We start from the raw sequence: 13936 nt of genomic DNA on the forward strand, positions 1-13936 counted from the left end.
CATTACAGGCAGTCACGGGGAGAACATACAGTCTCACTACCGGCAGTCACGGGGAGAACGTACAGTCTCGCTACAGGCAGTCATGGGGAGAATGTACAGTCTCGCTACAGGCAGTCATGGGGAGAACGTACAGTCTCACTACCGGGAGTCACGGGGAGAACGCACAGTCTCGCTACCGGCAGTCAAGGGGAGAACGTACAGTCTCACTACTGGCAGTCACGGGGAGAACGTACAGTCTCGCTACCGGCAGTCACCGGGAGAACGTACAGTCTCGCTACAGGCAGTCACGGGAAGAACGTACAGTCTCACTACAGTCAGTCACTGGGAGAACGTACAGTCTCGCTACAGGCAGTCACGGGGAGAACGTACAATCTTGCTACCGGCAGTCATGGGGAGAACGTACAGTCTCGCTACAGTCAGTCACGGGGAGAACATACAGTCTCGCTACCGGGAGTCACGGGGAGAACGTACAGTCTCGCTACAGGCAGTCACGGGAGAACGTACAGTCTCACTACAGTCACGGGGAGAATGTACCATCTCACTACAGTCAGTCACGGGGAGAACGTACAATCTCACTACAGGCAGTCACGGGGAGAACGTACAATCTCATTACATGCAATGGCAGGAACTGAAAACCGATCTTGCAGCTGGCGATGTAAAGCATTGCACTAACCACTACACTCATGAGAGGGAAATTAAATAAACATTTCACTGATAAAGGGTCTTGACTAGAAATGTCAACAATTCATTTTGCTCTGTAGAAGCTGCTTGACCCGTTGTTCTTCCAACGCTTTTGAGTGTTTGTCAAGCATTTTAAACAAAGAGCACTACAGCACAGGACAGGTCTTTCGGCCTACCCTATCCTGCTGATCACTTAACCTACTCTAAGATCAATCTAACCCTTCCTTCCTATATAGCCCACTATTTTTCTATCATCCATGTGTTTCCTAAATACCCCTAATGTATCTGTCTCTAATGCCACCCCTGGCCTGACAGTTTTACATGCTCCCGTTATCACTGGAAGACCCAGAAAAAAGGACTTGAGAGTCCTCTGCAGGATTCCCTAAAGGTTAACTTGCAGGTTGAGCTGGTGGCGAGGAAGGCAAATGCACTGTTAGCGTTCACGTTGAGAGAAGTGGAATATCAGAGCAAGGATGTAATGTGGAGGCTTTATAAGGCATTGGTCAGACCACATTTAGGGTATTGTGAGTAGCCTTGGACCTTTAACTAGGAGGGGCTGTACTGGTATTGAGGAGGCTCATCACAATGATCCTGGGAATGAGAAGCATTTGATGGCTCCAGGCCTCTACTCCCTGGAGTTTAGAAGAACGAGGAGAGATCTCATTGAAACCTATCAAATATTGAAAGGCCTAGATTGTGTGGATGTGGAGAGGATGTTTCCTGTAGTGGGGGAGTCTAGGACCAGAGGACACGGATAGAGTGGGCGTGGAGAAGACGTTTCCCATAGTAAGGTGTGTCAAAGGACACAGCATCAGAGTGGGGGGTTGTCCCTTTAGAACAGAGATGAGGAGGAACTTGTTCCACCAGATGGTAGTGAATCTGTGGAATTCTTTGCTACAGATGGCTGTGGGGGCCAAGTTATTGGGTATATTTAAAGTGGAGGCTGATAGTTTCTTGATTAGTCAGACTGTCCAAGATAATGGGGAGAAGGAAGGAGAGTGGGGTTGAGAGGCTAATAAATCAGCCATGATGGAATGGAGAAACAGACTCAATGGGCCAAATGGCCTAATTCTGCTTCTATGTCTTATGGTCTTATTTCTGGTTATGCAGAACCACCAGCTGTGGACTGCTGGTTAAAATGTTAACCCACAGCTCCAGAGACATGGGTTTGAACCTGACCTTGGGAGCTGTCTGTGTGGAGTTTGCACATTCTCCACTTAACTATGTGAGTTTCATTGAGTGCTCTGCTTTCCACCTACATCCTAGAGACATACAGTTTTAGTTTCATTGGTAATTTATCCTAGTGTGTGGATGTACACCACAATCTGTGGGGAGGGGGAAGAAAGGAAGGGGATCAGTGTAGGATTAATTGTAAATGGGGGCTTAATGGTCGATTTCCCTCCATAGATATCGCCTGACCCGCTGAGTTTCACCAGCAGTTTGTGTATATTGCAACAGAACAGAAATTTTCTGTAACCTCTCGTCCCTCCTTCCTGTTGCAGCTCTGGTGATCGAGTTGAGGTCACCCCTAGCCTTTCTGAGAGCAGGAGGTATTCAAGACCCGCAGCCTTTGGGCCCCAGGCTGACACCTGTATCCTGCTGCAGGATGGCAGCCCAGGGAGATAAGGGCAACCACAAGTCAGCATGCACTCCCCAAGGCCACTGTGGGCAGCAAGGACCCAATCTGTCACCTTGTCACTGACGGTCCTGGAATTTCCTCCACACACACCAACCACAGCCTATTCCTTTGCCTTCTTGCCATGGTCACTGTTAGGAACTAGGCATCTATCCGTTATCTTTTTGCTGACAGTCCAGGAATGTCCTACATACTCATTGACCATGGCCAGCTGTTCTTTTGCTATCCGTCTGTCTGTCTGTCTCTCTCCCTCTGTCTCTCTCTCTCTCTCTCTCCCTCCATCAATCTGTGTTTAGAGTTATTGAGCACTTCAGCACAGAAACAGGCCCTTTGGCCCATCTGTGCCGAAAACCATTTAAACTGCCCACTCCCATTGACCTGCCCCAGGACCATAGCTCTCCACACCCCTACCAACCTTGCACCTAGCTAAACTTCTCTTAAACATTGAAACTGAGTTCACATGCACCATTTGTGCTGGCAGCTCGTTCCACACTCTCACCACCCTCTGAGTGAAAAGGTTCTCCCTCATATTCCCTTTAAGTATGTAACCTTTCACCCTTAACCCATGACCTCTAGTTGTAGTCCCACTGAACCTCAGTGGAAGAAGCCTGCTTGCATTAACCCTATCTATACCCCTCATAATTTTGTATACCTCTGTCAAAGATGTCAGTCCGCTACGTTCCAATGAATAAAGTCCTACCTATTCAATCTTTCCTTGTAATTCAGGTCCTCTAGACCCAGCACCATCCTTGTAATTTTTTTTTCTGTACTATTTCAGTCTTATTTATATCTTTTCTGTAGGTCGGTGACCAAAACTGTACACAATACTCCAGATTGGGACTCTCCAATGTCTTATACAATTTCAGCATAACATCCCATCTCCTGTACTCAATACTTGACTTATGAAGGCCAATGTGCCAAAAGCTTTCTTTACAACACTATCTACATGTGACACCACTTTCGAGGAATTATGGATCAATATTCCCAGATCCCTCTGTTATACCGCATTGAAGACCTACCCAGGTTGGTCGTACTAAAGTACAGCAGCTCACACTTGTCTGTATTAAATTCCATTTGTCATCTTCCCAGCTGGTCCAGATCCTACTGCAAGCTCTGCTAGTCTTCCTCACTGACCCTCAATCTTGGTGTCATTTGCAAATTTGCTAACCCAGTTAACCACATTATCATCCAAATCATTGATTAACAACAGACCCAGCACTGTTCCCTGTGCTACTCCACTAGTCATGGACCTCCAGTCAAGAAGCAACTATTTGCAAAACACTCATTGGCTTCTCCTACAAAACCAATATGTAATCCAAATTACTATCTCATCTTGAATGGCAAGCAACTGAACCTTCTTGAAAAATCTTCTATATGGGACCTTGTCAAATGCCCTGCTAAAGTCCATATGGACAACATCCACTGCCTTGCCTTCATCACCTTTCCTGGTAACTCCCTTGAAAAGCTTGATAAGATTGGTTAGCCTACCACCCACAAAGCCATGCTGACTATCCCTAATTAGTCCCTGTCTATCCAAATACTAATATTTCCAGTCCCTTAGAATATCTTCCACTAACTTCCCCACCACTGTCTGGTTCAGCAGCCTATAATTTTCTGGTTTATTTTTAGAGCTCTTCTTAAAATTGGAACAACATTGGCTATAGTCCAAGCCTCTGGTACCTCATCTGTCACTAAGGATGATTTAAGTATCTCCGCTAAGGCCCTGACAATTTTTGCACTTGCCTCCCACGGTGTCCGAGGCAACACCTTGTCAGGTCCTAAGGATTTATCTACCCTAATTTGCCTCAAGGCAGCAAACACTTCCTCCTCTGTAATCTGTGTGGGGACCATGGAACTCATGCCGCTTTGCCTCAGTTCTATAGACTTTGCGTCCATCTCCTGAGTTAATACAGATGCAAAAAATCATTTTAAAATCTTCCCATCTCTTTTGATTCCACAGATAATTACCATTCTGATCTTCCAGAGGGCCTATTTTGAAGAAATTGGGTTGAAATATCTAATACCAGAGGACATGCATTGAAGGTGAGGGAGGTGGGGGTAGGTTCAAGAGGGATATGAGGAGTAAATTTTTTTTTACTCAAGAGAGTGCTGGAATGTGCTGCCTGGTATGGTGGTAGAAGCAAACACATTAGGATGTTTGGATCGGCACAAGAATATGAGGAGAGTGGAGGGATATGGACATTGTGTGGGTAGGAGGGATTTGTTGTTTTTTTTATTTACTGTTGAGGAAAGTGGAGGGATATGGACATATTGTGTGGGTAGGAGGGATTAGTTTTTCGTCGGTTCAGCACAACATTGGGTGCGGAGGGGCCTGTTCCTGTGCTGTATCCTTCTACGTTCTTTGTTCTACTGTCTGACTCAGCAAAGGTTGATCCAAGGGGAGGTTGTGCCAACACGTTGCTTGCTCTACACATCAGAGCCCAAGGGAAGACCTAGAAGATTATACAATTATGAAAGACAGTGGTAGACAAGACAGTCAGATCTTACTCCAGGTAGAAATTAGGCTAACTGAAGGGACTGGGTTTAAGGTGAAAGCAGGGAAAGTTTAAAGGAGACGCAGGGCAAGTTATGCACTGCCAGGGAAAGTGGAGGAAGCAGATACAAATGGTGCTGTTTAAGACACTTTTAGACAGATACATCCTCCAAGAGGATCACAACTTCGTCGTGGTTTGGAGGCTTGTGCGCCTCAATAATCCAAAGAGCTATGTTGTCTGGAATCAGGGCTTTATGCTTGGCTCTTGGTAGGGTTAAATAGATCAAAGGGCAGAGGCCAAACTGAGAGTGATCCACCAGTCCTCCAGGTTCGGGGGTTCAGCTCAGGGCTAACAACCCTGAATGGTAAGACATAACTGTTACGAAAACAGCAATGAAGAATCCTTCTACATCTGAGTGCAATAATATTCCCCCGTCTCCACCTAGGACAGTAGCGAAAACTGGGAGGAAGCTGCTGACATGATGAAGGGAGGCCTGAACACTAGCAGAGATGGAGGATCTTCATTGCTGCCCGAAACATCAGTGGTATAATGGGCAATAAATGAGTAAGAAAGCAGATACATGAACAGACAGGGAATGGAGAGGTATGGATAATCTGTTTAACTTGCTTTCATAGAAGCCGAAGAGATGGTGGAGGCATTAGTAATGATCTATCAAGAATCACCAGATTCGGAAAGGTTCCCAAGGACCGGAAAATTGCAAACGTCACTCCACTCCTTAAGAAGGCAGAAGAAAGAAAATTATAGGCCACATAGCCTACTTCATTGGTTGGGAAGATTACTAAGGATAAGGTTTTGGGGTACTTGGAGGCACATGATAAGATAGGCCAAGGTCAAATTAAATCTAGTTCAATTATCATTCAAACCATACATAGATACAGCTGAATGAGATGGTGTTCCTCTGGGGCCACCGTGCAGAAGCATTCAAAAATAGTGAGTAACAAGTCAGTATGATCTTCTTAAGGCAAGTTCCCCAATCCCCTTATGAGAATAAGTTGAGTGAACTCAGCCTTTTCTCCTTGAAGTGGTAGCGGATAGAAGTGTATAAGATGACGAGAGGCATTGATCGTGTGGATAGTCAAAGGCTTTTTCCCAGGGCTGAAATGGCTAGCACGAGAGGGCACAGTTTTAAGGTGCTTGGAAACAGGTACAGAGATGTCAGGATGCAAACAACAGGAATTCTGCAGATGCTGGAAATTCAAGCAACACACATCAAAGTTGCTGGTGAACGCAGCAGGCCAGGCAGCATCTCTAGGAAGAGGAACAGTCGACGTTTCAGGACAAGACTCTTCGTCAGGAGTCCTGACGAAGGGTCTTGGCCTGAAACGTCGACTGTACCTCTTCCTAGAGATGCTGCCTGGCCTGCTGCATTCACCAGCAACTTTGATGTGTGTTACGGAGATGTCAGGGGTGTTTTTTTATGCAGTGGTGAGTGTGTGGAATGGGCTGCTGGTGACGGTGGTGGAGGCAGATACAACAGGGTCTTTTAAGAGACTCCTGGATAGGTACATGGAGCTTAGGAAAATAGAGGGCTATGGGTAACCCTAGGTAATTTCTGAAGTCAGTACATGTTCAGCACAGCATTGTGGGCCGAAGGGCCTGTATTGTGCTGTAGGTTTTCTATTTCTAAATCTTGCCTGACAAATCTGTTGGAATTCCTTGAGGAAATAATGGGCCAGATAACAAAGTTCAAAGTTGAAAGTAATTATCAAAGTACAAACGTACATACATGACACCGAATACAACTTGGATTTTCCGGTCTTTGACAAGGTGCCGCACATGAGGGTGTTTTAGAAGAGCCCATTACAGGAAAGGTACTAGAATGGATTGATTGACTGCAGGAAGCAGTGGGAATAAAATGGGCCTTTTCTGATTGACTGCTGGTGACAGGTGTTCAGCAGGGGGTCAGTATTGGGACACGTTCTTTTCACATTACTGTATATGTCAATGATTTGGATAAAGGAATTGATGGCTTTTTGACTACCTTGTAGAAGATACAAGGATAGGTGAAAGGGCAGGTAGTGTTGGTGTCTGTGGGATTTAGACAGATTGGAGAAATAGGCAAAAAAAGTGGCAGATGGGACATACTGTGGGGAAGTGCATGGTCGTGCACCGACTGAAGGAATAAAGGAGTGGACTATTTTGTAAATGGGGAGAAAATTCAAAACTTTGGTGTGCAAAGGAATGTGGGTGTCCCCTGTGAAGGATTCTCTAAAGTTTAACTCGCAGGTTGAGTCAGTGCTGATGAAGGCATTGTTCACTGTTAGCACTAATCTTGAGAGAACTATAATACAAAAGCAAGGATGTAATGCTGAGGCTTTATAAGGCATTGGTCAGACTGCACAAGGAGAACTGTGAGCAGTTTGGGTCTCTTTATCTAAGAAAGGATGTGCTGACATTATAGAGGGTCCAGAGGAGCTTCACAAAAATGATTCCAGGAATGAAAGGGTTAATGTACGAGGAGCATTTGATAGCTCTGGCCCCATACTTGCTGGAGTTTAGAAGAATGAGTGGGATCTCACTGAAACCGATCACATATTGAAAGGTCTGGATAGAGGAAGAGTCAACGATCAGAAGGAACAACATCCCTTTAAAAACGAGATGAAGAGGCATTTCTTTACCCAGAGGGTGGGAATCTGTGGAATTCATTATCACCGACACCTGTGGAGGCCAAGTCAGTGGGTATATTTAAAGCAGAGATTGATTAGTAAGGCCATCAAATTAGCAAGGACAGGGAGAAGGCTTCAGAACTGAGGGACAGTAGACAGGCAGCACCACTGCGTTTATCCTGGACCGTCCCTTCCCTGGGACAGTTTAGAGGGAGCATCACTATGCTTATCTGGGCCGTCACTGCCCCAGGACTGTGTGATGGGACAATGTATGTATGAGCTGTGTAGTAGCAACGTATACAGCTATTTCATTAAACTAGAACATTACTTCAGACAAAAAGTAGTGACATCTGATAAGAAAAACTTTTATTTTTGTTAAAGTAGATAAATTTACAGAAACTGCAGGAAAAATTACAAACTGTACAAGACAAACTCCATAGAAAGTTTTAACGTTTGCCTCCAAAGAGTGGTTGACCAGAAACGGATCTCCCACAGGAGTGATGAGTACAGCCAGAATACAAGACCACAGTGTTGCGGGTTCATGAGAAGAGCCCTCCCTGGGTTGATTAGAGACTGAACACAATGCAAACCCACTTGTTAATACAACCAGAGTTACTTAGGCCAACAAAGAGGAGGATGGGAAGTGTGGGATCTATGTGAGAAGTGTCAAACTTGCAGACGGAGTGGAATTTAATCCCAAGGCAGTGTTTGAGATGCCAAGTAAGCTGGCACAGTAATCATGTTACAGAGAGGATAAATGGGCAGAGTTGGCACCTCTTACACAGCTATAAGCATCAGAGATCCCTGTCTTGGATTGGGCTGACCATGATAAAACTTCTGCTCACAAACACTAAGGATAGACTTCTAGAAAAAAAGTTTTTTTTTAAAAATAGACCGACAGGCGTGACTGTCGGACAAACCCACATCGTCCAAACCAAGACAGGTGCTTCCTCCAAGAGCGGCCCCCAATCTAGGGTGCCGAAGCAGCTAGTTCCTGTGCATCTTTGTTTCCTGTCTGGTCCGTGGAGCGTTGTTACAGGGATTCATTGCCCAGGTTACTAAGGGGAAGCTGGCCTGCCGGAGTTGGGTGCCTGTGCACACAGTGGACAGTGGCTGCCGACCGAGTTGGGCCACAGGAGTTACCCGGATGGATGCAAGTCCCACTTGGACTCCAGGACGGCCCCGGACACAAAATACCACTGGCATTGGGAGGAGGAATAGTCCCAGGCAACTGAGTCAGCTGGGGAGGGGGGGCAGGGGAAGAAACTATCTGAGTCCATCAGTGGGAGAGGAAAACCAAACATTACTCAATGTGGCAGTCAGCACTATGACAAGCAGCTGCCGGTCACATTGCCTGGTCTCTGGGGAGGCTCAAAGATGTATATTCACTTGAGGGTACATGACCCTGCAAGCTGGGGGCACCTCCATCGAACCACAACACAGTACAGGGGGAGCGCAGAACGTGGGCTTCAACAACAACACACACACATACGCACTCACTTGCATGCACACGTAAATGTATTGTTTGTGCACTCACACCACACACACACAACTGCACTACAAAGTTGCCAACACTGACTGGAGCTGAAGGCCTGCTGGAGAAACAGCGATGATCGCAGGTACTTCCATCCAGCCAATCTGTCCATCAGTGCTCCAGGAGACAGCTGGCAACTACACATCCCAGTAGGTTCCAGCTCCTGGTGGTTCACATTGGGGTAGGAAGGAGAAGCTGAAACTAATTGTTGGATTCTATTGATGTGCATACCACATGCACACACACACACACGCACGCACGCACGCACGCACATCTGGCTCCTCCTGTTCTAGCAGACGGTGCCGGGTCATCACGTGGTTCTAAGGAACAGTAACCGGAGATTTCTGCCGTCTCTAATGGCGGTGGTGCGGGCTCCTCGAATGCGAACGAGAACGCCTGGAAAATAAGATGATTGCATGGTGTGCTCACTGAAATCAATTCCTGTCTTAACCTTCACCACAAAACACTGAACCGTTTCCTGAAGATGGGCAGATGGAGGAAGAGCAGGGACAATGTGGGCTGAATGGCCTTTAACATTATGACCACCAGTGACCTCTGATCTTCTGGGTGAAGTCAGGCAGAGACAGCTGAGCTGGATTGTAGAAGGGGTAAGGAGGGGGCAAGGAGAGGGAGGGAAGACAGAAGGAAAGGAAATAGCAAGGAGGTAAAGAGTGAGAAGTGGAAGGAGGAGGTGAAAGGCTGAAGGGAGGGCGAGGGTGGACGAAGGGGGAAGGTGCGGGGGAGAAGTGGGAAGGGAAGAGGAAGGAAATTGGCAGGAAGGGAAGGGAATAGAAAGGAAGAGGGCAGAGGGGAATAGAAAGATAGAAGGCAGGGAGCGATAAGATGGTGGATGAGGGACAAGACGGAAGGAGAGGGGAAGATAGTGGTGAACAGAGGACAGCAGTTGGGTGAGCGGCTGAAACTAAGCCCCGGAGAAAGGGGGAAGGTTCATCGTGGCCGGACCTACACCCTAGATCTTGTTCAATCTTGCCGACAGCAGCGTGTACACACAGCAGGGACAGGATGGAAGGTGCAGGAGAGTGGGAGAAGGAGTGCGGGACCCTCACCACCACCAGTTCCAGGACCAGAAACTGACCCGCCCAAACTAACACCCCCAACACCTAAGAGGGGAGATGAGGTGACAGAGTGCAGAGGACTCAGACAGAGTGAGAGGACATGGCCAGTGGCACGAGCAATGGCTTCGCTTACCTCCGTGATGAACTGCTGTAATCACGACCTTTGGGGAGTGAAAGGAGAGGAGAGAATTAGCGGGCTGGGACATAGAACTGGTGAACACTTGGCATAGACCAGACAGCAGCTGTTGCTGGGACCTGGGAACAATTCCAACCTAAAAGCCCCAGAGGAGCACAGTCTACCCAATAGCTTGACAGCCTCTGGGGCATTTGCTGTCTCTGGCCTGTACTCAATTGAGTTCGGTAGGATGATGGGGCGAGGGGATCGCTATGAAACTCACTAAATACTGAAAGGCTTTGATAGAGGATGTTTCCTATGATGGGGGAACCTAGGACCAGAGGGCACAGCCTTAGAACAGAGGGACTTCACTTTAAAACAGAGATGAGGAAGAAAAGGGTGGTGAATTTGAGGAATTCATTGCCACAGACAGCTGTGGAGGCCAAGTCATTGGGGTATTTAAAGCAGGGTGTTAAAGCTTACGGGGAGAAGGCAGAGAATGGGGTTGAACAGGAAAATAAATCAGCCATGATGGAATGGTGGAGCAAATCTGATGACCCAAAAGGTCTAATTCCTGTGTCCTATGGCCTTACTACTGAAGGAAAAGCAAAAGACTGCAGGTGCAGGAAATCTGAAATAAAAAAGAGCAAAAAGCACCAGAAGTCACTTTGTTGGAGAAAAGTGTCGATGATCTGAACTAAAGACTGCTTTCCTCTCCACAGACACCGCCTGACCGGCCAAGTGTACCTGTAGGCTTTGCCATTCTAGTATTCCACTACAGGGGAAGGTGGCACAAATTCACAGAGACAGAGATCAGAAACAGGCTCTCCAGCCCAGCAGTTCAGTAGCCAGCAGCTTACATTGGCGATAACGTGTGGGAGGAATTCAGGTCGTCGAGCAGAACCTGTCAGAGGAGGACAATTGTTGACAGCTCAGGGAGAAATCCTGAATCAGGCCTTGCGTTTTGACCCGAAACATTAACAAATCCTCTCTCCTCCACCAAGTTCCTCCAGCAGATTGTACATTGCACCAGATTCCAGCATCTGCTGTCTATTGGCTCTATTTATATCATAAAACCATAGGACATAGAAGTAGAATTAGGCCATTTGGCTCACCAAGTGCCATTCCATCATGACTGGTTTATTTTCCCCTTCAATGTCTTCCTCCTGCCTTCTCCCCATAACTGATCAAGAACTTTTCAACTCAAAGACTTGGCCTCTACAGTCATCAGTGGGAATGAATTCCACAGATTCACCAGCCGCTGACTAAAGAAATTCCTCCTCATCTCTGTTCTAAATGGACGTCCCTCTATTCTGAGGTTGTGCCCTCTGGTACTAGACTCTCCCAGTAGAGGAAATATCCTCTCCACATCCACTCTATCTAGGGCATAGATAAAGTGGATATAGAGAGGATATTTCCTTTCAATATTCGATAGGTCCCACTGAGATTTCCTCCCACACCCCCATTCTTCTAAACTCCTGTGAGTATCACACACTACTCAAATGCTAACCCCTTCATTCTCAGGACCACTCTTGTGAACCTTCCCTGAACCCTCTCCAATACTCCAATTATCCAGTACTTACTCAGAGCTCTCCTGTACTTCAGCACGTGCTCCTTAGATGCTGAGAGTCTCTCTGCCTCTTCCACCCACTCGGACAGCAAATCTCAGATTCCACGCAACCCTCGTTGTTACCCACTGAACACTGAGTGTGTAACAAGATACAGGGGCATTGCTGGAACAATGGGAGCAAAAAAACCCAACAGCATTTGGAAAGGAATAAATATCTGAAATCAGTTCTTGGAAGGCCAGGGAGACTAGGTCATGGTTAGTCGTTGATCAGCAAAAACATGGAGGAAAGGGACTGAAACACCTCTTCCTGCAGTGTAAGAGCCCACAGCAAAATCTAGGCAGCATCCTGGTAAATCTCCTTTGCATCCTCTCTAAAGCTTCCACATCCTTCCCATAATAAGGCAACCAGAACGGAACACAACAGTCCAAGTGTGGTCCAACCAGGGTTTTATATACCTCCTAACTCTTGAAGTCAATCACCAACTAATGAAGGCCAAAACACCATACACTTTCTTAGCAATCCTATCAACTAGTGTGGCAACTTTAAGGGATCTATGGATCTGGACCCTAAGATCCCTCTATTCCTCCACACTGCCAAGAACCTGCCATTAACCCTGTATTCTTAATTACTTATGTATTGAGACAGAGCACGGAACAGGCCCTTCTAGCCATGATAACAGCAACCTTCAACTTAGCCCTAGCCTAATCATGACTAATTTACAACGACCAATTAACCTACCAACCGGTACATCTTTGGACTGTGGGAGGAAACCCACACGGCCACGGGGAGAAAGTACAAACTCCTTACAGGCAGTGGCGGGAACTGAACCTGGGTTGTTGGTACTGACCACATTGTGCTAACCTTTATGCTACTGTGTTGCCCCCAATTTTGCCTTCAAATTCGACCTTCAAAAACTAAGTTGAAGAGGCTGTGTTTGAGAAGCGTTAAAAGCAACAGAAAGGCAAAGATATTTAGTAAAGGGAACTTAGAGCACAGATCCTCGACGGTTGCCAATTGAGGTTCAATTACTGCCACTGTCTCTTGTGTCAGTGACCTTGTTTTGCATACCATCCATTTGAGCACACAGTTAGAGTGGGTTTTGGGAAGTTACCGCAGGAGAGATCTGTCCACATGCTTGGTTAGTGAAGCCACACCAACTGCTAAAGTCAAAAGATAAAGCATACGTGTAGAGCTGACTAACAGGGCACTCATACATCCAACAGCATAGTAAGTCACATAAACAAGAAGTTCGGCAGATGCTGAAAATCTTACAACACACACAAAATGCTGGAGGAACTCAGCAAGTCATGCTACATCTATCAAGGGGAGTAAACAGTCAAAGTTTTGGGCCAAAAAGTCCTTAAGGAGGGTCTTGGCCGGAAACGTAACGTAGACTGCCTACTCCCCCACCCCCCAGCCCCCCCATAGATGCTGCCTGATTTGCTGAGTTCTTTTTCTTTTTACAGACATGGTTTGGCATGGACTAGATGGGCCAAAGGCCCTTTTTCTATGCTGTAATCTTCTATGACTTTAAGAGAGACACACAGCATGGAACAGGACTTTCCAGCCCTTTGAGCCGGATTTAACCCTAACCTGATCTTGGAACAATTTACAAATGATCAATTAACCTGTCTTTGAAGTGTGGGCGGAAACCAGAGCAACCGGAGGAGACCCATGCGGTCATTGGAAGAACACAGACTCCTGTCCGTTAGGCATTGTGCTAACCGCACTAGCGTGCCACAGTGCCAGGCAAGCTGTCATAAAGGGTACCAGACCTACAGCAGGTTGTGGGGAGAAAAACTCAACACAAGTTTATAGATAAGGTTTGCTCATTCATTATGTGCCCTGTCATATGATGTAGGCGATCATGGTCCGTCCATGACCATGATTATTTTTGGCAATTTTTTCTACAGAACTGGTTTCCCATTGCCTTCTTCTGGGCAGTGTCTTTACAAGACGAGTGATCCCAGCCATTATCAATACTCTTCAGAGATTGTCCACCTGGCATCAGTGGTCGCATAACCAGGACTTGTGATCTGCACCATCTGTTCCGATGGCTTCACATGACCGTGATTGGGGGTGGGGGTGTTACACCTTGCCCAAGGGTGACCTGCAGACTAGCAGAGGGAAGAAGCGCCTTACACCTCGTTTGGTAGAAACACATCTCCATCCCACCACCCTATGTAAGATTATAAGGGACA

At 46.7% G+C, this 13936-nt stretch overlaps 1 protein-coding gene across 2 annotated transcripts in view; it reads right to left on the reverse strand.

Annotated features, from left to right (window-relative positions):
* Positions 1 to 7788: 7788 nt before the first annotated feature.
* clasrp (CLK4-associating serine/arginine rich protein) overlaps positions 7789 to 13936 on the reverse strand; it is a 144693-nt gene continuing 138545 nt past the window's right edge. Inside the window, exons 20-21 of one of the 2 annotated variants that reach the window (XM_072274542.1) lie at positions 10183 to 10210; positions 7789 to 9369 (exon numbers count right to left, since the gene is read on the reverse strand). In XM_072274542.1, coding sequence (XP_072130643.1) covers positions 9327 to 9369; positions 10183 to 10210 — 71 coding nt within the window. In that variant the 3' untranslated portion in view covers positions 7789 to 9326. The remainder of the gene's footprint in view (positions 9370 to 10182; positions 10211 to 13936) is intronic. The other variant, XM_072274541.1, reaches the window with a different exon arrangement.

The sequence above is a fragment of the Mobula birostris genome, chromosome 12, assembly GCF_030028105.1.
Source record: "Mobula birostris isolate sMobBir1 chromosome 12, sMobBir1.hap1, whole genome shotgun sequence".
Classification (NCBI taxonomy): Eukaryota; Metazoa; Chordata; class Chondrichthyes; order Myliobatiformes; family Myliobatidae; genus Mobula; species Mobula birostris.